Source organism: Phytophthora parasitica (assembly GCF_000247585.1).
Source record: "Phytophthora parasitica INRA-310 unplaced genomic scaffold supercont2.3, whole genome shotgun sequence".
Taxonomy (NCBI): domain Eukaryota; phylum Oomycota; class Peronosporomycetes; order Peronosporales; family Peronosporaceae; genus Phytophthora; species Phytophthora nicotianae.
In genome coordinates, this window is record NW_008648989.1 from 149,932 (window position 1) to 172,442 (window position 22,511).

General features: G+C 48.3%; 8 protein-coding genes across 8 annotated transcripts; 5 read left to right on the forward strand and 3 right to left on the reverse strand.

Annotated features, from left to right (window-relative positions):
- Nucleotides 1-1,183: 1,183 nt before the first annotated feature.
- PPTG_01239 (hypothetical protein) lies at nt 1,184-7,576 on the forward strand. The gene has a single exon (XM_008894473.1). The coding sequence runs from the start codon at nt 1,397-1,399 to the stop codon at nt 7,292-7,294; it is 5,898 nt and encodes a 1,965-aa protein (XP_008892721.1). The 5' UTR covers nt 1,184-1,396; the 3' UTR covers nt 7,295-7,576.
- A 193-nt stretch (nt 7,577-7,769) lies between these two features.
- Nucleotides 7,770-9,822, forward strand: PPTG_01240 (hypothetical protein; the record flags this gene model as incomplete). Its single annotated transcript, XM_008894474.1, has 1 exon — nt 7,770-9,822. The coding sequence occupies one exon, from the start codon at nt 7,770-7,772 to the stop codon at nt 9,765-9,767; it is 1,998 nt and encodes a 665-aa protein (XP_008892722.1). The 3' UTR covers nt 9,768-9,822.
- Nucleotides 9,823-9,950: 128 nt separating this feature from the next.
- Nucleotides 9,951-11,927, forward strand: PPTG_01241 (hypothetical protein). Its single transcript, XM_008894475.1, has one exon. It carries the CDS (start codon nt 9,975-9,977, stop codon nt 11,847-11,849), a length of 1,875 nt encoding a protein of 624 aa, XP_008892723.1. The 5' UTR covers nt 9,951-9,974; the 3' UTR covers nt 11,850-11,927.
- PPTG_01242 (hypothetical protein) lies at nt 11,803-12,402 on the reverse strand. Its single transcript, XM_008894476.1, has 2 exons — nt 12,218-12,402; nt 11,803-12,145 (listed from the first exon to the last, which is right to left on the reverse strand). The coding sequence occupies exons 1-2, from the start codon at nt 12,365-12,367 to the stop codon at nt 11,897-11,899; spliced, it is 399 nt and encodes a 132-aa protein (XP_008892724.1). The 5' UTR covers nt 12,368-12,402; the 3' UTR covers nt 11,803-11,896.
- An 84-nt stretch (nt 12,403-12,486) lies between these two features.
- PPTG_01243 (hypothetical protein) lies at nt 12,487-13,354 on the forward strand (the record flags this gene model as incomplete). Its single annotated transcript, XM_008894477.1, has 3 exons — nt 12,487-12,777; nt 12,842-13,030; nt 13,095-13,354. 3 exons carry the CDS (start codon nt 12,487-12,489, stop codon nt 13,338-13,340), a joined length of 726 nt encoding a protein of 241 aa, XP_008892725.1. The 3' UTR covers nt 13,341-13,354.
- Nucleotides 13,355-13,362: 8 nt separating this feature from the next.
- On the reverse strand, nt 13,363-15,703 carry PPTG_01244 (hypothetical protein; the record flags this gene model as incomplete). Its single annotated transcript, XM_008894478.1, has 7 exons — nt 13,363-13,872; nt 13,935-14,460; nt 14,517-14,764; nt 14,822-14,928; nt 14,990-15,104; nt 15,165-15,256; nt 15,322-15,703. The coding sequence occupies 7 exons, from the start codon at nt 15,701-15,703 to the stop codon at nt 13,363-13,365; spliced, it is 1,980 nt and encodes a 659-aa protein (XP_008892726.1).
- Nucleotides 15,704-15,819: 116 nt separating this feature from the next.
- Nucleotides 15,820-18,984, forward strand: PPTG_01245 (hypothetical protein). The gene is made up of 2 exons (XM_008894479.1): nt 15,820-18,012; nt 18,076-18,984. The coding sequence occupies exon 1, from the start codon at nt 15,864-15,866 to the stop codon at nt 17,919-17,921; it is 2,058 nt and encodes a 685-aa protein (XP_008892727.1). The 5' UTR covers nt 15,820-15,863; the 3' UTR covers nt 17,922-18,012; nt 18,076-18,984.
- On the reverse strand, nt 18,052-22,314 carry PPTG_01246 (hypothetical protein; the record flags this gene model as incomplete). The annotated part of the gene is made up of 3 exons (XM_008894480.1): nt 18,052-20,686; nt 20,749-20,809; nt 20,871-22,314. The coding sequence occupies 3 exons, from the start codon at nt 22,312-22,314 to the stop codon at nt 18,052-18,054; spliced, it is 4,140 nt and encodes a 1,379-aa protein (XP_008892728.1).
- Between the last annotated feature and the right edge of the window lie 197 nt (nt 22,315-22,511).

A 22,511-nucleotide genomic window follows, 5' to 3' on the forward strand; every position in this document is an offset into this window, starting at 1 on the left:
TAACGGACAAAAAACCTCACTTCTTTGACGGCCTAATTAGGGATCTTGCTCGCGATTGTGAGCAGTTTGGCTTGCGATATGTATTGAGATACCCAAAAGGAGCATCTGGTTAAAGTTTGATCTAATATCGCTATTTTGGAGTGGAATTACGAAAAAGTTAAAAAAAAAAAAAAACCTTATCCAGCTGCAATTTGGCGCCACTCTTGCGCTGTTATTTGCATCCTACTTGCCGTTAATACAACACAAAAAATATGAGGAGAACCGTTATTCCGAAAGCTTTCGAATAAGGGTGTCAGTGCATCAAAATTCTACCTACAGATGGCGGAAAATTGTCAAATAGCCATAAATTCGTGGGACAGAGAAGTGTGCCATATTGAGTTGGAAATAAGAAAATTCAATAAAACCGTTTCAGATCCATTTTTGAAGGCACCCAATGTTTTGCATGTGTAATCAGAATCTGATGTACCCATTGGATACATCGAAAAATCCATTTTTGATCCGTTTTGGCACCCAATGCGTTCGGCATATTGTCATTGGGTGCATTGGGTACTTACTACCCAAAGGCCAGGATCCGACTGACTTACTGTAACCTAACATAGATACATGCTAATTTTTTTGATTCCTAGAATATGCAGAAGGAAAAAGATCCGACTGTTTTCTTTGGATTCCTACAAAGATGTCAACCCACGGCAGTAGTTTCTGTCCGGAACGGTTAACTATCAAGCTTTCGACAAATGCGAAGAAAGAAAAAAAGAATTCACAAGAGTATAATCGCTGTGAAACTGTTTTTTTTTTTTTCATGGAATCGCACCCTGAACAAAACCGCGAAATGTGCAAGACATAAGTTCGGCCGAATATTAACCAGATTTATTGTATGACCCATGTGAAAATGAAAGTGAATACTTGAAAAACATTAAACCAATGGCACTTGTAGTTGCAGTAGCAGCGGCCATGATATCCACGAGAGAATGCTGGCAAAATTTCGGTCGACTCGACCTGCGGTTCTCGTGATAAGAAACGGCAACTTGATCTGAAACGGATTCACACCTTGAAACGGATTGAATCCAGGTTTGCTTGTAGTTGTGTTTGGTTCGAACACGTTACCCCCAAAAATATCGTTCACAGAACTTCAACACGCCGTAGGTTGAGATAACCCATTCGCACTAAGATTCGTATCATTGCCCGAATGTAAGTTATTTTCACCTTTGGCGACTGAGGCCGCTCACCATATCATTCATTTCACATTTCTTTCATCACCGAGCATCTACCATGATCCCTCCCGGTGGAGACGAATGCGAGGGCACACGTCTTCTCGCCTGTATCAAAGCCGCCGGGCTACCAAACCCGACGTCTGTTCAAGAAGATTTAAAGCGCGAGCACCGCATCACTACCGTAGATGATGCTATCCCACCCCGAACACTCGCAAAGCATTCCAACGCTCTGGCGAATGCGGTTTAGCACAGTTATCGGCAGCAATCAAGAAGCTTCCCCCGTCACACGTCGGCCTAGCTCTCAAGGTCCTACTTCTGCATTTTCTCGCGATGTAATGGGGGGCAAGGAGCTAATTCGTTGCCGAATGCCTGGCTCGGAAATCCTAGTGCTGAAAGGAGATATCACGGCCAGCACTGCAGAAGCTATTGTCAATGCAGCGAACTCTCAATTGTTACATGGCGGTGGTCTGGCTGGCGCAATTGTGGACAAGGGTGGCACTTCCATCCAAGCCGAAAGCTCGGACTGGATTCGTCGCCACAGCTCCTTAAATGTCGGTACTGCAATGTCAACTGCAAGTGGAAGACTTCCGTGCAAGTACATCATTCACGCCGTCGGTCCCAACGTCTCTCATGCCGCTCAACCAACTCCGGAACATGCCCAGCAACTCCGTGACGCTGTCTGGAATGCTCTAGTCGAAGCTGCACGACTCGGAGTGCAGTCTGTTGCAATCCCTGGCATTTCAACTGGAATATTTGGGTACCCTCGTGATTTGGGTGCTCGCGAGATCGTGAACGAATGCGTTCGCTTCTGCTGCGAAAATAAGTCAACCTCCGTTCGCAGTATTGGACTCGTGAATATTGACGACCCAACAGTTTCTTGTTTTGTCAGAGCTCTTGAGGACACAGGGCAACTCAATAACTGCACCCTTGAGTTGCCTCCGAGCCGTGATTTTTGCTCAAACGAGAACATAAGGCCACCTCAAAATTTAGCGATTTCAGAAAACGTTTGGCCGTCGCTGAAATGTTATTCAATGCAAGACAATTCGGATGATTGGACACCGGACCAATCGGACGCTAAAACGAGATCGAACAGAGGACACACAGCCATTCATAAAGCAGGAGGGGTGTTACTGGCAAGAGCGGGTGCATCAGGCATGGAGGTTCTTGTAGGTGTAGAATATCGTCCGATGGACAAAAACCCGGCTCGCTATGTCAACTTTCTTGGTGGAAAAATCGAATATGGGGAGTGCCCCGTCGAGACCGCCGCACGAGAGTTTAGTGAAGAAGTTGGCGGCAATTTCACAAAGAATGAAATGATACAGCATCTCAATGACGCGACAAAGAGTATTGAGTTGTGGCTTCCATTCGCCAAGTACATGCTCTACATTTCGCATTGGGATGTCGATGAACGAGCGGATAACTTACCAGAAATGTATGCCAGACGAAGGAAGGGAGCCCGCGGTATCGGAAGAGGGGCCGAGCATGACTTTCTGATGTGGCTTTCCTGGGACGCACTGATCGAAGCAGCAAAGCAGAACCATGGACGAGTGAGCACACCGTGGGGGAAGATCCCAATCTCGTCTATGATATGTCGATTTCTCGCCAGATATCAGACTACGGCGGCGCATACATTCAACCGACTCATTGTAAACAAAATCATGGATAGTGAACGAGCGCGAATTCGACGTCTCAAGTCACTTAGCGATGCTGATTTAATCAGCAATTTGCTTCGAAGTGACTGGAAATTGTCGTTAACGAGTCCTCCGATGGCTCCTCCATCACCCATACAAGTGCTGCAACCCAATGACTCAGAATATCAGCGTGTCTTGAGCACAATGCCAGCGGAGATGTCGTCTAATGTTGTGAGCGTGAGGCGCGTCAAAGCGTCTGCGCGGGAGAGTGAATATATTTCCGAACTGAAGCGAATCCAAGCAACTAAAGCTTCTGTAGGTGAAACGGAGCCTCTGTATCACGGAACACCTGAACGATGGCGTGCAACTGCTATTGCGTTGAATGGCTTTGACTTATCAATTAAGCTCGTTGGTCGGTCGTACGGTGACGGTGTGTATTCTTCTCCAGACATTAATGCTGCATATCACTACAGCTCCACAAAAACAGGGGGATCCTTACTGCATCTGCGCGGTATCATAGCAAGCAATTGCCAGTCTTCAAGCGACAATACCATTCTCCCTGGTAATGGTTTCCACGTGTTTCCCAACCCACGATGTGTTCTACCCCTATTAATCGTAGATTTCGCCGCTGCAAATTCTCAGGATCTTGACATGGAGCGTCAAGCAATCCAAGACGACTACAATGCCATGCTTGAGAAGCGCAAGGCCATGGAGACTTCAATGAAGGTGAAAGAAGCGACTTTCTGCCGTGAGATGGCTGCAAGACTTCGTCGCGCGCTCAACGTGTACTCGAAGACTTTCGAAGAGTATGAGAAAAGCGTCAAAGATACCAAAACCGACACACCAGTGACTCCTGATGAAACAAACCAAGCCTCTTTGCGTCGACTACTGATGGAACGTCAACAATTCGCTGCTTGCTTGCCCATGTACGAGAAGAAACATGAACTTGTTGACGTTCTTCAGCACAACCAGGTGGTTATTATTACAGCAGACACAGGTTCAGGGAAAAGTACGCAACTCCCTCAGATTTTTATGGATAATATCCTTCCTCACGAAAAGACAAGACGGATTGCTGTACTGCAACCTCGACGTGTGAACGCTGTGTCGCTTTCTAAACGAGTTGCTGAAGAGAGGGGCTTGCCTCACGGACAAGAGATCGGATACTTAATTGGTCGAGGCGAGAGCAACGTATCGGACACGACACGCGTTGAGTACATGACGCACGGGCTTTTTGTCCAGCTCGCGCATGATTGGAAGGAACTGTTGGCCAAGTATTGTGTCGTTATTGTCGATGAAGCGCATGAACGTTCAGTAGACGTGGATCTCTCTCTTGCTCTGCTGAAACGCGCACTAAGACAGCTCAGACAGCTTCAACAGAGTGAAAGTACGTCCGCCGATATAAAATTCCGTGTGGTGGTGACAAGTGCGACGATTAAGGAGGAAGCGGAGCATTTTCGACAGTATCTGGACCCTTCGTTGACGCGTTCGGCCATCTTCGCCGTCACTGGCTGCGCTTTTCCGGTTCATATTGAGCATCGCTCCGACGTTATCGTCGACCAACAGATTGTTGGCACTGCTGGCGTAGGTAAAGTGCTCACTTCAGCAGCAATTCAGACGGCAATGGATATTCTACGAACGACGGAAGCGGGAAACATTCTCATCTTCCTACCAGGTGAAGGAAGCATTAACGATGCCTTGGAGATGGCACGCCAGGATATCTTGATGGCGTCAAACAGTCAAGAAGCGAAGGATGCTCGCGTTGTTGATTCCGACACGGTATTTTGTTTCCAACTGGCTGTTGATGTCCAAAGAGGCGACAACGAACATTCAAAAAGAATGTTTTCCCGGAAAAAATCCATATCAAAAATGAGGAATATCAAGGTCTGTATCCTTGCATTCCACGGCAAAATATCTCGGGCTCAGCGCGATCACGTTTTGAATCCGCCCCCAGACCAGCGCTTCGTTATCTTCTCGACAAATGTCGCTGAGACTGGTGTTACTTTACCGAACGTTCGCTATGTGATCGATACAGGACTTGAACGTCGTGTGCGCTGGAACGCTTCTGTCGACGTGAACGAGATGGTCACGGAACATGTAACGCAGTCATCCATGACGCAACGCGCTGGTCGGGCTGGACGAACTGCGTCAGGCATCTGTATTCGACTGTTTCCAGAGGACCAAGACTTGTCATCACCTTCCTCGGCAGAAACAAGCACGCGCCGAAGTGTTGAGCCTGCTGTGCAGAATTCTATGATCTACAAGGCAGTGCTACTTGACAAGGATTTGCAGCGACAAAATGAAAGGTTGGAGATGATTGATCCAATCAACACGTCTCTTTTCGAACGAGCTGAAGCGCGATTACACGAGCTAGGAGCACTGGATGAAAATGGTATTTTGACGCCAGAAGGGGGCGTGTTATTGTCACTCGGTGTGGATGTACGACTTGGAAGATTTCTCATCGCTTGCAGTCGCTTCGGCTGTCTCGCCACTGGAGCGAAACTCGCTGCTCTTATTACTGCATCGAATGGCGCCGAACGTCTTTTACCAGACCGTAAACGATTGCATCTTGTCACGAAATTTGACGAGTACATTGACCCGTCTGGTGACCATTTGACTTTGCTGAACATTATCAACGGTTATTATGGCGCTGTGGAACAGCAGAAAGCGATGAAATGGTGTCGGGGGTGTGGATTTGATGAGGAAGTGTTTACAAGTGCCGAGATCTCGTACGAATATCTGCTCAAGGTGCTTGATCGCCTCCAATTCGACCTGGTGGATGACGCGGATACAGTTGAACAGAACAATGGGATCGGCTCTAGTATTCGCCGAGCATTGTGTTCTGCTTACTTTGATCAAATCGCTGCAACACGGACTCCTGGCATCCCGACAGCAGGGTTTACACGGATTCTTGACTCGGCAAAACGTAATGGAGCTCTTGATATGATGACCGACTTTGCTGGGCGCACACAACCGGCGGCATCATCGTCCGACAAGGACAGTGATCCACCTGAACCAATCGTGAAAGCTGGGAGTTACACGACGTTATGGCTCGATCAGGTCTCTCAGAGCAAGAATGTAGGCCGGTTGGTGATTTTTGGCTCGCAAATGCTGACGGATGGATCTCAACGAGCAGAACCAACTGTGCAATTGATCTCTTATGTTACAGAAGAGGAAGTAGCAGCTGGGGCACCAGAGTGGTGTCGTCTTGTCGACTTTAAGGACCTGTTACAGTCCTCAGCGCAAGAGATCATACGGTTGGAACTCAGTGATGGCGTCCGGAGATATGTCGTGATGGATCGCGGTGCGTGGCTGAAGCAGTTGCGGCGCAAGTTCCCGGCAGCGACTGCAACTGTAAACAGGAACACTTTAGTCGTCACGTGTCCACGTCGTATGAGCGCTCGTGTAGATTTTGAAGTCAGGAAGCTGTTGCGAGTAGTCGAGCCGGAGAAGGTGACGCTGCAATTGCCCGATCACGTCGAAATGGGGAAAATTATTGGCAAGGGTGGTCAGAACATTAAAGCTCTCGAGGAGAATATCCAGGAGCTTCTGTCAAGTGAGCAGGGCGGTGTTGGTCGTCGACATGTGGAAAGTATGCGAATCTTGGATATTAACAGCTCCTCTCGAGAGATCACGATTACTCTGGTTGGAGAAGCCAAGGTGCTCATGCCTGTGATCGTGGGGCGCATCCAATCGTCGATTGTCCAAACGCACGGCGACAATATGCTGCCCTTGGTCACCAGGGCTTTAGGTGATCATGGTCAAGAAATGCAGCACCATCCGCGACTCGCGCAGATACTGAATTGTGTTGCACCACCGAGTTGGCAGTCACGCGACGACATCATGTTGCAGCTGGCGCATGCGCTCGTGTGGAAGTGCGATGTAAGTATCTATGGAGGTTTTCTGCGAGACTGGGTTGTCCGTGGTGAGCCTGCGAATGACATAGATGTCCAGATCCTGCCACCACAAACAACAACTGCGTCTGTACAGCAACAACTTCAACAACATCTTGCCCAAACACCGGGAGCACTTCAACGCCAAGTCCAAATTACCAGTGGCAGACAGAAGGGATCAGCATTTGCTCTTGCAATATGTGCAGACGGAATTTCCTCGATCGACATCGACCTCGTGGACCCTTCGGCAGTGCTGCAACAGACTCACCCGGGTGTGGATTGCGATGCCGGGAATCTACTGCTCAATCGACAGCAATCGCTTCGGAAGAAAATACCTACCGCCGGGGATTCACTTGCAGCTGCGTTGGAGAACGTAGGCAAAAAGCAATTCGTGTTCTATTACCCGCTACATTCTGGCGCGCCAGCCCAAAGCATGGCGATCAAGCGACTGAGGAAGTATTTAAAACGAGGATGGACTTGTCTCTCCGACGTTCCTTCGGAGGTAATGCAGCAACTGACAGACGCGGAGCGCCAACGAGTAACCAAGGCTACGGTCGGATAAGTGGATTGCCATGATGAACTCGCGTCTTTGATGTTTTTAAAAGGCTCTCTAGGAGAACCGGAAAAAGTCAAGTAGAAGGCCACTTAACCACGAAATCGTCTCATTTTCCCAATACAGTAAGTAAAATCAACTAATATGCCATATAGGAGTACCCTAAGTTAGCTAAAAGGAGTAGGCTACTAAGGAGAAGAAACAGGAGGGTGGAAGAAATAGCCTGCATGACTGCCAACCACCGCAAACATCCCCACTAGAAACAATAACATATTTACAAGAACGAACTTGGCAAGCTAACTCTACAAGTAAGGTCTGGTGGTCGAACGAGTTGCTGGAAAAATAGAAACTGAACTTCAACTATCAATATGCTTTTACACAGCTCATTTCTGGCTCTAATATTCTGTATCCCAGGGCAAATCTGACTTGTTGTGTATAGCCGGAGCAATTTCCGCCGTCCACATGCGCCTTGCTCCTCATTGTCATGAGCTCCTCGCTCAAGCGGCCAGTGCAGGCAGCTCCCCAAGCTTTGGGGACGAGCGCGGAGCCTCTGCAATCCAAGCCCAAGCTATACGATGTCTCCAGCGTGCGCGTGGCCGATCGTCTAAGTATGATAACGTTGCCTCGAGCCGTGATGGCGTTGGTGCTTTCATTCGCGGTCAAGAATGTATCGGAGGCCAAGGTGCTGCCCACGAAGCGCCGAGGTTGGAGACGACTCACGAGACCTGATAAGACGCCACTGGCCACAATAGCCGAGTGGCGGTTGGTCTGTCACTATTGGCGCGATCTCCTGGGTGAAATTCTGGCCCAGTACCAGCAACGCACCATCAAGCTCAATCTCTCGCACAAGTCAGCGGAACAGCAGGCAACAATGCTTAAAGGTGTGGTCATTGCAGGACCAAGAGTGATAGAGTTGCGGGTGGCTCTGTTCGGACACACTTCAAAAAATGTTGGCACAGAGATGACGCAGGTGGTGGATTGGCAGGCGCTGCTCAGTTCATGCCCGAATTTACAGCGGCTCGACGTGTCCAAGATGGCGTATCTTACTCGACGGGATCTGGCGAAAGTTCTGGATGCAGCTTCACAGTATTGCTTAAAGATGAAAGCAGTGGTGTTGCCGTTACCGATGCGGTGGAGTAAGCGCACTCCGAAGAATTATCGCAACGATATCGATGATGTGGCTCTGATTAAGCATCTTTCTGCAGCATTAGAGCGTTGGTTCGTTCGCGGTCCTTGCGGTGGACTTCGACAGCTTGTGATCCCGCACATTCCAGCTCTGTCGAACCAGTTCTTAACTGCAGTCACTCGATTCTGTCCAAACGTGGAGATTCTGGACGGCTGGAAGCTCACGTACGTAAACGATGGGTGGGGCGCTGCGCTCTGCGACGAAGAGTGGCGTGTATCATTGGATATCTGGGAGAAGTTCTGCAATCAATGCTCACATCTACGTGAGTTTAATTGGGCTGTGGTACCATTCACCGACGCATTCTTCGAACCTTTCGGAGCCACACAGAAATGCCGTCTGACAGACATCTCGTTTGATTTTACTGGCGCGTTTTTAAGGAGAAAACGAGCTACAAGTGCCAGCTCGGTACTTGCAACGACTATCGGCTTCATGACGAGAGCGGAGCAATTGATCCGGGCGTGGTCGTTGCAAGCCGCAGCTGCAGCAGACTTGGCGAGTGAAGCAGAGATCTCGACGCTGGACAATGCCTCGCGTCCCTATTCATCAGCTGGTCTATGCGCTCTTGTCCGGGGGCTACCGTTCCTGCGCTCTTTCAAGGTCTTTCTCCATCCTCGCTATCGTATTGATCTCGATGTCTTTGACGATGATTTCTTATGGCAGTTGTCGAAGGCATCGCCATATCTTGGGCAGTTTAGCTTCTCAGAGGCGGGGAAATATGCTGGCCCGCAAGCTCTCGAGTGTGTCAGTGGTGAAGGCTTGTTGTCGCTTGCAAGCATGACGCATCTCTCGGATATTTCGATCGCTGCCTTAACGAGGACGTCGGGCGATGGCGTGTACCCATTCATTCAGCGCATGCCGTCGATCATCCACCAACGCAATGTCAAAATTGGTGTGATGCAGGATTTTGACAAAATTATTCTGCCATTATTGGAGCTTGTGGCACATGAACCTGCTGGCACTTTTACGAACAAGGCGTTTGCTTTGATGCTCGTGAACGTCGGTCATCTGCGTGACTTCACGCAGAAATTGTGGCATCCCCAAGTGTGGGAAGACAAGCTTCGAAATATTCGACACAAACTCGAATCCAACCACCCGACAGTGCGTTTCCAGTTGACATTGGAACAGGAAAAGCCTAGTCCGGGTACAATCAACGCTGCAGAAAGCGGCGACAACTTCTCCATTGCGAAATTCTCGGTCTTCACCGCTAACTGGAAATATCAGGACGTGACTGAGGGCACTTTCTATCGCGGAGATATCACCAGCTCGACTCCGTTCGAGTGGATCGTCAAATGCTGACAACAAAACGAGTATACATGTGAGTAAGGACCAAATAGAAAACCAAATAAAGCTTATATATTTTTATAAAATATTATCTCTGCTACGAGAGCACTTTTTGTCCAATGTCTGACAATATTTTGAAATTTTAAAAAATTAACCTACACTTATTGGCAATATTGCAGCTCATTTTTTCCATCAAAATGTCTTTAAAAATTGTTTTCAGCGATGGAGTCGCTACCATTAGCTTTGCAGCGCGAGATCTGCTCGTTTGCGGCAGCGCCCGAGCTCATTCCTCATGAAATAGACGCGTCCGACATCAGCCACAGTGCTCCGAACTTCGCGACGAAGTTAACTGAGCCGTCCACTTTCAACCTGCAGCGATTGGCGCGCGTCTGTCGAGCATGGAGGGATGTCGTCGCGGAATTCTGCGCAGAACACGAGAACACAACTGTGTTGACGCTACAGTTCACTACAGGCCACGAGCGAGAGCAGGAGAAGCAGATAATTACGCAGTTATCCACTTGTAACGTGGGTGAGAAGTTACTGGATCTGAGAATCATAATTACACCGGAGAAGAGAGCTCTGTGGTGGGACTTGGATGCTCAGACACCGACCGATCAAGAGGAAACAGCAGCTTCCGACCTCCAGCAATGGATAGAGTGGAGAAATATACTGAAACTATGTCCCAATCTCCGTAGATTGGACTTAACGGGGGTCCCGCTGCACCACTTGGCAATGGGAGATCTGCTAGACGCAGCGTCGACCTGTTGCAAACACTTGGAAGCGTTGATTCTACCCAAAAAAGAGAAACTGCATGCAGACGCAGTGGCAGACAACTTAGATTTTGTGTTTTGGAGACTTTATACTGCGTTAGAGAGGTGGAACGAGGTTTCTGGGGGATTGAGACAGTTGACGGTGCCTTCAAGAAGCGAATTCGATCGAGAAGGAACGTCCAATGAGTTCTTGATGAAGGTGCAGAGCATGTGTCCTGGATTGGAGTACTTGGATGGCTGGAAACGCTCGTACAGTGAAGGAACGAGGTTGGTGGCGTCAGATGAGAGCTTGTGTGTGTCTCGCGATGTCTGGAAAATATTCTGCAAGTCTTGCGTTGCACTGCGAGAGTTTAGCTGGGTTGTTGTGCCTTTCTCGGACGAATTCTTTCTGCCATTTGGTCAGACGACGAAGCCATTCCTTACACGTCTACAGTTGACGTACAACACACGGGCACCGTTCCGTATTCGACGGAATGAGTATTCAACTGGAGGCTTAAACGTGCTCGTGGCTGGTTGTCCGGCGCTCGAACATTTGGACGTCGTGCTTCATCGACTTCAGCCGTGCGATGCACTGATTTACCCACAAATCGACGAAATGATCGACCCAGACGTGTTTAACGATGAGTTCTTCTTAGCGTTGACTGCCAATTGCCCTCAACTTCGCTCGTTGCGCATTCGCGAGTTAGGATCTCTGTCAAACAGTCGGAAGGGGAGTATTACGGCAGTCAACAGCATTACAGACCGAGGGCTTGCAGCCTTATGGCGTGCTCCATGTCTCACATACGTTGATATCCAGGACGTACGATGTTCCGCCGATGCTATATTGGAATGCTTGAGCACTGATACGAGCTTTATCCAGCGTCCACGTACTCGCAGTATCATATTCCGAGAACTTGGCGTATGTTTTGGCGACGTGGTACAGCATGTGCTCGAGGATCTCGGCAAAGTAACAAACCAAGACTTTGCTGGCTCACTAACAGGATCGCCGCTGGTCATATCGCTGTCTAGCCGACGAGGTTACGTGTTTGAGCGATCGTGGCTCGTCGAAATGCAGCGTGCTTTCCAGTCCAAATTCCCGAAGGGAGAGCTGCGCTTTGCTGTCTTCAGTGTGAAGAAAGACAAGGACACTGGTCTTCGCTCCAATAACAGCCGCAGTGTTGAGCAAGAGGTTGTAGCTAAAATTTTGGCTCGAGCGTGGATTAAGGGCGACGTATTGCGCGTTGGACGGCTCGTACTGTACACGCACGAATCCGCTCTTGACAGCTATGTACGTAAAACTCTTCAGAGTAAAACAAACCACAGCAGCTCGTGGATCGTAAGTGAGTAGGCATGGCTTCATGTAAAATTTTATCGAGTGCTTTGATGCTACTGTATTCAATAAAAGTCGTGCTTGTTGAGTCGCTCCTGACGCTTCTGGCGGCGCTTAGCTCGTGCACTCACTTTCTTGTGCACGTCGACAACCTGTTCGTCCTTGCGTGTACCCATTTTCGCTGCGACTTCCACAACTCCTCCATGTTTCTTGCGAATAGCCATGACTAACGATCCGTAGCCCAACTCTTTTAGTAACTTCGTGTCCGGCATGTCGCCCTCCAGTCCGTTTTCCCGCGATATATTGCGAAGTTCCTGCTCGAATCAATTCAAAGCCAATCAACTCGTGGAATATCATAACATTAATTGAAGAATATCGATTTTCACCTTAAGAACGGCGCTAAGATTGCTCCAATCTTCAGCATCATTTTTGTCGGACATATTGCGAGCAATTGAGAGGTTTATAATGGACCCTGCATTGGTTTTAAGCTCTCTGGGCAGCGTCCGAAGCTGCTGGAGGCGTCGAGCGAACACCATGGCCACAGTTTTGAGACTGTACTGAGACTTTACACAGGTTTTACACAAAGTATGTTGACCACCTCAAATATGTGACGTGTGAGCACGTTGAAAACGAACCGGCGCATCGAGCAATTGTCATGGACGGCTTCGTGGATTTAGTAGATGATCTCCTTAGTGTTTCCAGCCAGAATACTGTAGTTGTTGAGGAGAAACCCCGGCCAGAAGTCTCAGCATTGGATTTGGTGGTTGCAGGCGATGTAGAAGGCCTGGAGCAGCTTCTGAAGGATGATCCGAACTTTGTGATCAACACGAGGGATTCCAAAACTGGGCGATCGCTGCTGCATGAATCGTGTGCTAGAGGAGATATGGAGACTGTCAAGCTCTTACTGCAGAAAACGAAAGCGGATTTGATGCTCCGCACCATGTTGGTGAGAGTTTTGGAGTAATAAATGGTGAGTGTAAATTGACGTCAACTAACTTGAAGATGATCAGGGTCGTTGCACACCACTGCACTTGGCAGTGGCAAATAATCACCGGCCTGTCGTATTTCTCTTGCTTAGTCATGGAGCAGACGCGTTAAGTCGCGATCGCTTTGGATGCTCACCCATGCACTACGTTAAGTCTCTCAGTGTAGCCAAGCTCCTCGTCCAGTATGGAGGTAAAGTGCTCGACTACAACACAGTACGTTCGCATCCTTGTTCGTCTATCTTCGCAATTTATCATGACTGTCTGCCATTTACTGCAGAAGAAGAAGCACGCTGTCGAGAGCGTCTCCAACTTTGTCGAGTCCATTCGACAAGACTCCAGAATTCCGGTTATTGAGCGTGACGCAGCATTGGAGGTCTACAAAACCTTAATAAAATACTTGGAGAAACAAGCAGAAGCAGAATATCGGAATAAGTTGAAGAACTTACGGCAAATGAAGAAGGAAACAAAAGACCAAGCTCTGAACAACACAAATTATTCCAAAAGAGGCAAACGCAGAATGTAAATGGTCCTCATATACCCCCTGCTTACTTTTCATCCGCTTCTTCTAGCACAATCTCATTCCGTACTTGCTGTCCTAAGACCTCAGGCTGCTTCATCACCATTTGCTCAGTGAGGTAGCGTAGCGTTGCCGGGTTAAGCATGACTCGCTCGTGAGTCGGTGTGATTCCCTTTAATTGACGATGGCGAGTGGCGTGTGTATCACTGAGTAAGTGAGTCAAGTCGATCCGGCCATGGCCAGGAACGTTGATACCCAGATGAGAATTGTCCTCAGTTTTCGCCTCAGCAACACGTGAAGACATTGGCGCAGGCAAAGGCTGAGCTGAAGCCTCTCCATCCTCTTTAGGAGCTTCGTTTTGGAATTCTGCCTCCTTTTGTCTTTGCTTCTTGGCCAATTTCTCTCGACGTTTCTTCTCTTTACGTTTACGCAACTCCTCTTTTTGACGTGCCTTCTCCAGCTCGAAAACGAGTTCCAACCTCTTACGCTCTTGGTCGTGCTCGCGAGAAATGCGCTCCAACACGTTATCCATCTCCACCTTGCACATTCATTTTTTATTTTAATTATGGTGGTAACACACCAGTATTCAGTCGAACTTACCATTTCTGTTGCGTCTGGCCCGATAGTCAACTCAAACGTAGCATCCAGCTGAGATGACGCTTGCTCCAAGCTCGGAATTTCTGTAAGAGTCTCGGAATTGTAAGATCCATCTGTATATGATACATCTTTCTCCTTTGCCTCAGCATTCGAATCCAGTCCATCATTAACGGGTGTTGCGTTTTCGATTTCTAATCCAGGAACTTGGAACTCATTGTTGATATCGTAGAAACCAGCAGCTGGAGGTTCCCAAACACTCTCCTGAGACTCCGAGTTGACATAGTAAAACGCTTGAGAGGCTTCATCCCATACTTGCGTCCAGTACCCTTCGTCGCGTGGACCAGCGAGGTGTTCCTGGATTTGATTTTGCGTTCGAAGCTGTTCCGACTCGAGTAATAGCCATTCCAGCATCAAAGGAATTAAAGATTCGTCCTTCTCTTGTACCTGCGTGAAGATGAAAGTTGCTATTTCCTTCTCTTGTGAGACGAGATCTTGCTTGTAATGAACTTTTTCTTTAAGATAGAGATAACTAGGGCAATGCAGTGTTAGAATCAGCCAACCTTACCGTAAGCAAAAATATCTTACATGGTATCCATTTGCTGCTGCGTGACACTTTCGAATATGAAGCACCGCGCTTTCACGTCTTTCAGACGATCACCGATAGTCTCAATATGCTTGAAGAGCCCAGCGAGCTCTTCTTCTGCTGATATAGCTACATCTTCGACTTGCTCGTCTTGATTCACCACTGCCGCGGCAAGGTTCAGCATCTGTTTCTTCATCTGAGCATTAGCGTCGGCAATTCGCTGCGCAACGAGGAGGTCCACTTTGAACCTCTGTAGCGAGTAGAATTAGTGCTCATAGTACAACATATTCAGCATAGATAATCGCACCTCTCGGATCAAGGTTTTCTCCAGTTCTTGCATACGAATATCTTCTTTTTCTTCTGGCTCATCCTCAGCAGTATCTTTCGTCTCCGCTCTCGCTTCACTTTCCTTAGCTAACGATCAATTAGCCACTAATTAATACTCCAGTGTGAATAATACCAATTGCCCTCATACCTTCCACTGTTGATTCTTCACCACCGACACTTGGTGCAGTTGCCTCACTCATTTGTACGAAAGCTTGTGCCCATGGGAGCCAGCTCGCCTCTGCTTCATCCAGCTGACCCCTTGCCTACAAACCGAGACCAACTCATTACTTTTCGCTTCGGTTTATCTCAGAACTATTACGTACGTGAGCTTCCAGAAGTGATCTTGCGATTGCCTCCTGTAATGCCCACTCGGAGATCTCAGCGTTCCCGGTTACGGTCTCATCGTATCCAACAGCTGAAAAATCTCACCGTCAATAATGAAAAAACAATATCTTATATACTGGTATATCTGCACGATACCTTGTTTCTCGGCTGCGTACTCACGAATTCTCGAGTAGAAGGCGTCATAGTCGTCGAATGTGAGTAGTGTTTGGATACAAAATCTCTTCTCAGTCGATAGCGCCGACTTGTACTTTAAGTTTTCTTGAATAGCCTCAACCAGGTCCTCCCCAGAGCAGCCTAACTCACTCACGACACCTTCCAACATCCGCTCGACGCGGTCCTTGAACGCCATGAACGAGTCATACTGCTCCAATGTGTAGCCATTTACTTTGCTCTCTGGTGTCGGATCCGTTAGAAATCGCTTATAGTGCGTCTCGAGGAAATGCGTCACTGCATCACGCCACACAGTGCCATTCACGAACTCGGCCACCGCATCCACCAGAAACCCCTTCTCCGCCATAGCAGCCACAGGATCACTTCAACGTTTGCGTCGTTTCAAGCTCATGGCTACATCGAACTTAGCCACTAAGTACGCTGTAGCCATATCCCATCGACTCAGAATCAGACATCAAATTTAGCCAATCAAAACGTTTGAACAGTCATCCATTATCACAACACCCATGAAGAAGCTCTTCGCTCGTCGCCCCGACGCTTCGTCGAGTCCTCCCAGCACTTCCACCGCACCTATCGCCTCTGAATACGCGATGGAGTTCCTCTCCGAGTCTCAGAAGCGCGGCGTCGCTGGTCTCTGCGCTTGTCTCCTCCCGGCGGTGACTGATGGCTCCACTTCGCTCGTGTGGTCTAAAGCTTATCTAAAGCTGCTAATAGAGCACTTCGTAGGGCTCTCTAGCACCCAAACCGAGGCGTATTTACCCATTTTAACCTCCAGAAGACAAGAACTGGTCGCTAAAGCACATGAACCTTCCTCCGCGACCGTCGAAGAGCTCGATCCGGCCCCATTTTTGGCCCTTGTAGTCCCGGAACGCGAAGCTGCAGGTGGCTTCAAACGCTGGGCCAGGAAACTCAAGCACCGCACAGAACGTGACGCTTTAGAAGCCTCAGATCTCCTAACGACCGACACTTTCCGTCTAGAAATCGTCAAAAGACTGCTATGGTTTACAGTAAAAAGTGTGGGCTACGATGCCAGATCTAGAACGCTATTAAGACGTCTAGTTCTAGCTATGGAGCTACAGTGGACGGACGTAACCAGAGAAGAGGTGGATATAGGCCAGACTCTGTACGCTGAGGCTACAGCCATGCCACTCGAGAAGGTGGCTGCTAAACCCAAGATAACAGACTGGAAGCGTAACGCTGCTATTGGCGCTGCAGCAGTGACTGGAGGTGCGTTGTTAGCAGTGACCGGTGGTCTGGCTGCTCCTGCCATTGCTGCGAGCTTAACAGCTTTGGGAGGAGCAGGCGTGACCATCGGAGCTGCTGTAGGATCAGCGGCTGGAGTCACAGCTACGACTGTACTGTTTGGTACAGCTGGGGCTGGAGTTATGGGCATGAAGGCGGATACTAGAACCAGAGGAGTGCATGACTTTAGCTTCGATTTAGTCTCTGCCGGAGACGGTATGAACGTCTACATTTGTGTGTCTGGATGGCTGGATGACGATGACCCACCCGTCAGAGGCTTCCGTCGAGCATGGGGAGATAGTCGTGAGTATTTGCGAGCTTTTTACAGACAGAAGAATCCAGAGAAAGTGGACCAGGTGGACCAAGTTATGGATCGCTATAAAGGACGCGAAGACGAATTCTTTGCGATTTTACGTCGTACGTACAGTATTGACGCCGGGAATTCTGAGAACGATCCATTGGGCATTGCAGATCTCTCCAAGATGGCAGTGGCGGACCAAGATGCGCGATACAGCGACTTTACGAGTTTAAACAGCGATTCAAACGCCATTTCCAGTAGTAATCAGAGTACTACAGCGAATACCGGTACCTCGTCGGTGTGGGAGTTAGGAACGAAGCATGAACCGCTGCGTGCTTGGAGATGGAAAGACCGATTCCCTCAAGGAGACCAGTACTGCTTGATATGGGAGGAGGCTGGACTCCGCAGGTTTGGTAAATCGATGCGGACGTTTGCAGCAGAGCAAGTTTCGAACTACGCTACCACTGAAATCGTCAAGTACACTGCTCTTGCAGCGTTATTCGCTGCAGTGGCAATCCCTCGAGTGATTCTTCGGCTTGCTGATATCATTGACAATGCCTGGACTGTGACAATGAACGCTGCGGATACTTCTGGTAAACTACTGGCTGATGCACTGCGGAAGCGTGAACAGGGGCTCCGTCCGGTTACTTTGATTGGATACGGCATGGGCGCCAGGCTGATCTTCTCGTGTTTAAAGGAACTAGCGAAGAGCGAGACGATAGACGAGTCGTGTGGGATTGTAGAAAACGCAGTGCTCTTGGGTTCTCCTGTTCCTATGGCACGTGACGACTGGGCTAACGCTCGTCGTGTGGTGTCAGGGAGACTCATTAACGGATATTCAGACAAGGACTGGATGCTCGGTGTCATGTACCGCTATCAAGGGTGGGCGCTAAACTCCGCGGGTATCGCACCTATCGACATTGCTGGCGTCGAGAATGTAGACCTGTCAGAAATTATTGGTGGACATCTCGAGTACAAAAGCAAAATTGGTGCAATCATGGATCTGTTGCAGCTGGAGGGATAAATAGGTAAATTTCTGGAGCTTTTTGGTGTTGCAAAATATCATGTTAAAACATTTAAGTTGTCAATTTACAGAGATTTTCAAGACATCCATTGTACGTCATTTTTACACTTGATAGCGGAAATTACCGCGTTCATCTTTTGTCTTTCGCTTGTAGACTTCGTTGCGCGAATTTCTGGATATGGCGATGCATTTCATCCTGTTTCTTCTTGGCGTAATTGATCTGCTTAATAAGCGCCGATGCCTTTCGTCGGTAGAAGTTAATGTGGTCCAACGCCTCAAGAGTTTGCTCTGCCTGTATGCGATTTGGTCTGAGCCGTGCCGACATCTTGGATCGTGTGGTTTTAGTCGTAAGTTGGCGATTAAGTGGCGCGTCCAACCGTGAATGGGATGGGAAGATGTTGTTGAAAGAGAAGAAGCGAGGCATACATCGCGTCTCGGGTGGGCTTGATACCCCAAAACAACCAGGTGTGGCAGGTGCAGGATCAACCATAGTCGACATGGGGAAACTGGTACGACGGCTACTGGTAAGGCTGAGTGGTGAACGAAGTGGCAGACCTTCGCGCTGGATGTTGATTGAATGATACCGCAAGACGCTACCTTTGCGGTTAAATAACCGCGTGATACAGGACAAGTGGGCGATCGCTTGGTTCAAGTCGTTGTTCTCCACTGCGATGGTACCGCGGATAAACTCGATACGACTTCGCAGTAGAATAGTGTCCAGCTCAGAGAGATCGTTGACGCGAGGATGCGTGTTCAAGATTTTGATAGAAGTGTGCATACAGTCTTCGGCAAAACCCAGTTCTTTGGCCTCCATGGCACCTTCGGCAGCGAGATAATAGGCTTCCAGCGCTTCTTTTGGGTTATCTGACTGGGAAAGATGGTAAGCCAATAAGGCGTACCGCTGATACGGCATCGGGTGAATAGCTGATGCTTTAATAGGCTCGGTAGTCGTCACGTTCCCAGCTGAAGATTTCGACCCAGTTGTTGCTAGGAGCGGTGGCTCTTGACCAGATTTGGCAGCGTATTTGAGCCATTCGGCATACAAACCGTGAAGAACTTTACGTTGAGATGGCAGCATCATATCGTACACCACAAGACGCATCTCTTCAGTGGTGAAAAAGTAGAGTTTGTTGTGCGGATCGATGGTCAAAAGTGTTTTTTCACAAGGCGCGAGACTTTCACGAACTTGACGGAGTAATGGCACTTCGGATGTAGGTTTGGGAACCTTGAGTCGAATGCTGCTTGCCTCGCTCATGCTCGCGTCGGATTTTGCATTCAATAAGAGCGTTAAAACACCATTTACCATCATTTCCTCAATTGGTTGAGGGTTGATACTTAGCAGTCTTAATGCTGTCTGGGCGAGGGCATCCACCGAGTCTACGATCGACATGACGCGAGCTCGTATATGTTGAGGTACCAATGTATCCATCTCGTCCAAGTCTTTAAGAATCACAATGTTGTTGGTCTCCGGTTCGATGGCAATGTATTTGGCATCCAGCATGAAGTTTACGAGCTTGATGAGAGATCCAGGATTGCCTTCTGTTCTTTCAAATACAAAGTTGAGAACTTGTGTATCCATGATGGTGATATGATATTGTTGACACAAGAAAAGACTCGTTTCCTGGTATGTAAAGCAGTTCATCTGTCGTGTATCAACACTGGGGAGACTCATGACTAGAGCGAGCAGCATTGACCTCGCACTCGAGGAAGATAAGCCTCGTACCGTGATAAAGAAATACACGTTTGGTAATTCTTCGAGGACTTTAAGTACAAGACTCAAGCTTCGGTTGTCCATCCATTGAGCATCGTCAAAAGCCAACATGATAGGCTTTACAGCGCTGACTACAGCAATCATAGAGAACATCACTTGCCGAAAGGATTTCAGTGATCCTTCTCCCTTTTCAGCAGTAGGCTCTACAGTCGTGCCTGTGTCGTCGTATGGAAACCAGTGGCGTAGAGTTTTCAGTGTCTCTTTCGTAACTTTTTGGTGAAGTAACAAATAGTCCAGGACTGTAACACGCTGTGGTGTTGTGTCCACTGCACAGTCAATTACGCGTCCGTTAAAGCTGTTGTCAAGGTCGGCTTCACTGTCGCTGATTTCGTTATGAGTTGTCAGTGTACTCGTTCTTGAAGCTCGCCCATGTTGACTTGGTCGATGTATTGTCAAAGAAGCCACGTCAATTCTTGGCAATGAAGCCTTGTTCAACGAAGATTTCACCATGACTGTAGCCATAGCTTTCGCGATATTTCTCCACGAGTGGAAATCTTCGGCAGTATCCATGCTGTCACCATTTCCCTTGAAACAAAGCAGAGAATGTCGCTGTACCACATGATTCAGCAGCATAGTCTTACCGGTGCCGCTGTCTCCACAAACAATTAATGCTCGGTGCGCGTTCGTATCACTGATGTTACATCTTGGAATGGAGCCGAAAAGGGGCACTGCGTCTAGGATTTCGCTGCTTCTGTACGGTGCTGGACACGTCGGCTCTGATGAAGAAGTGGCGACTGCTTCAGAAGCTTGTGAATACTGCTGCACAGGGAAGACTTGAATAGGTTTGGTCTTGCCTTTCACACTCATTTCGAGCGTATCTCGAAAATGAACCGATCCTTTTGTCTCTTTATGAGTCCGATCATCACAGTAAATTTCACCCACAGGAGCAGCAGACATTAACCGAGCAGCCAAGTTGATAGAATCTCCTACAACAGCGTACTCTGCTCGAGCACTACTCCCAACAGAACCACAATATACAGAACCTGTTGTGATCCTGCATTATAGAAAAATATAAGTTAGTCAAATGATATTTTTGGTAATATTGACGCTGCATACCCGATGGATGCCTTTATTCCACTGTCCAAAACTTGAGATGCGAATTTAATGCCTCGAAAAGCTGCCAAACAGGTAAAAGGTTAGTTTAAGTTGTAAATCGAGAGCACTAGCATAACACTTACAGTTGTTTTCGTGGAAAAACGGAGGAAGTCCAATAGCGACGATGGCGATGGCTCCTTTATCATCGATAACGAACTGACGCAGCATACCTTGTGCTTTGTACGCACACTCTTGAATAGTACACAAGTTCTGGTGGATCGTTTGTAGCTGCTTTTGTGCGTCTTTTATCTCGATTACGCCTTCAAGTTTCACAAACGCAACGGTGACATTCAGTCGACAGGGAGTAAGAGCAAGACCCTTTTGCAAGTGTGATACAATCGCCCCAGGTACGTAACATCGCAGAAACCCGATCAAGTCGGAGCTCGCTTCTAGTGGTACAGTTGCAGTATTTTGGCGATACGGTACAGATATCGAAGGCTCTCCTGGTATCTCCAGTATCAGATAATTCCCACTTGCATGACAAACCACATCTAACTCCGGTAATGTTCCAAACCGCGTTTCAAGAGCACCATAAGCTTCAGGAGAGAGCGCCAATTGACCTTTTTTCGCGCTTTCCTCAGCAAAACTCATCTGTCTGTTAGCATCTCCGCTAAGGTAAAATTCCCACCGGTTTAATACCCCACCAACGTGGTTTCCTGTCATGTTGCTAACACCAATACCCACGTGCATTCCGAGTAGCTGTTCATGCGAGGGTTCACTTTCTTGCTCGTTAGTATCGGTATCAGTACCCTCAAGTGCATGTAAAGCTTCCAAAGCACAGCAAACTGCACGATAAACCAGCTCTCCTGCTGGTGTAACTTTACCGCGTGAAGCTTCAGTCTCCCACATGACAATAAGAGCGTCACCTGCGAACTTGATGATATCTCCTCCATGCTTCAGAATCACTCGAATTACGGGTTCCAGACTCTTGTTTAGCGTCGTGGTTAGTGTCTCGACTGCGATACCTTGTGTCGCTACTGACGTCTTGGTAGTAAACGATGAGTATAACGCACTACTCTGTCGTCTTTGGCGCATCATATCACTTGGACTAAGACATTCCTCCTCCGAACTGCTATCATCGTAGTCTTTCAACGACCTCGTTGACTCTCGTGAGCTTCGACTGGATATATTACCAACAGTAGGACCGATAAAACTTGGTAGCGCCAATAGTACTGGTTGAGAAATCCTCGACTTGGATACTTTTGAGTCACTATGGAGAGCTGTTACACTGCTACTGCGTGCTCCACTGGATAAACGCGGTCGGTTAGTTTGTCCTTGTATTGCTGCAGTTTGTACTTTTGTTTCAGTATTATTGCTTTTGGTTTCTCTGCTCTGTCGACGTTCGTCTTCGCTGAGTCGACTACCGAGAGATGAAAACCCAGAGATGTCGAAGAGAGCCACAGTAGCGAGGAACGAGGAGCTCTCGGGTCCTCGAGGTCGATCTGGGTTGTTGACGAAGCGAGACACGACGATCTTGGGTACATGACGCAGCAGCACGTTAAGTTCACTACCCGTAGAGTTCGGCATGGCCTGAGCTACTTGCTGCAATGGATAAAATGGTGTAGCCAAGCGTAGATCGAACAAGATGGCTTCGAAGCCTGACCGTAGTTGTTTGACGTCCCCTGGATGGAAGGAACAAAGCTAAAATTACTGCTGTCCAAGCAGAGGAAACGCCACTCTCGATTGTGGATAGAAACCTGGTAGATCAGCAGCAATGACCGGTT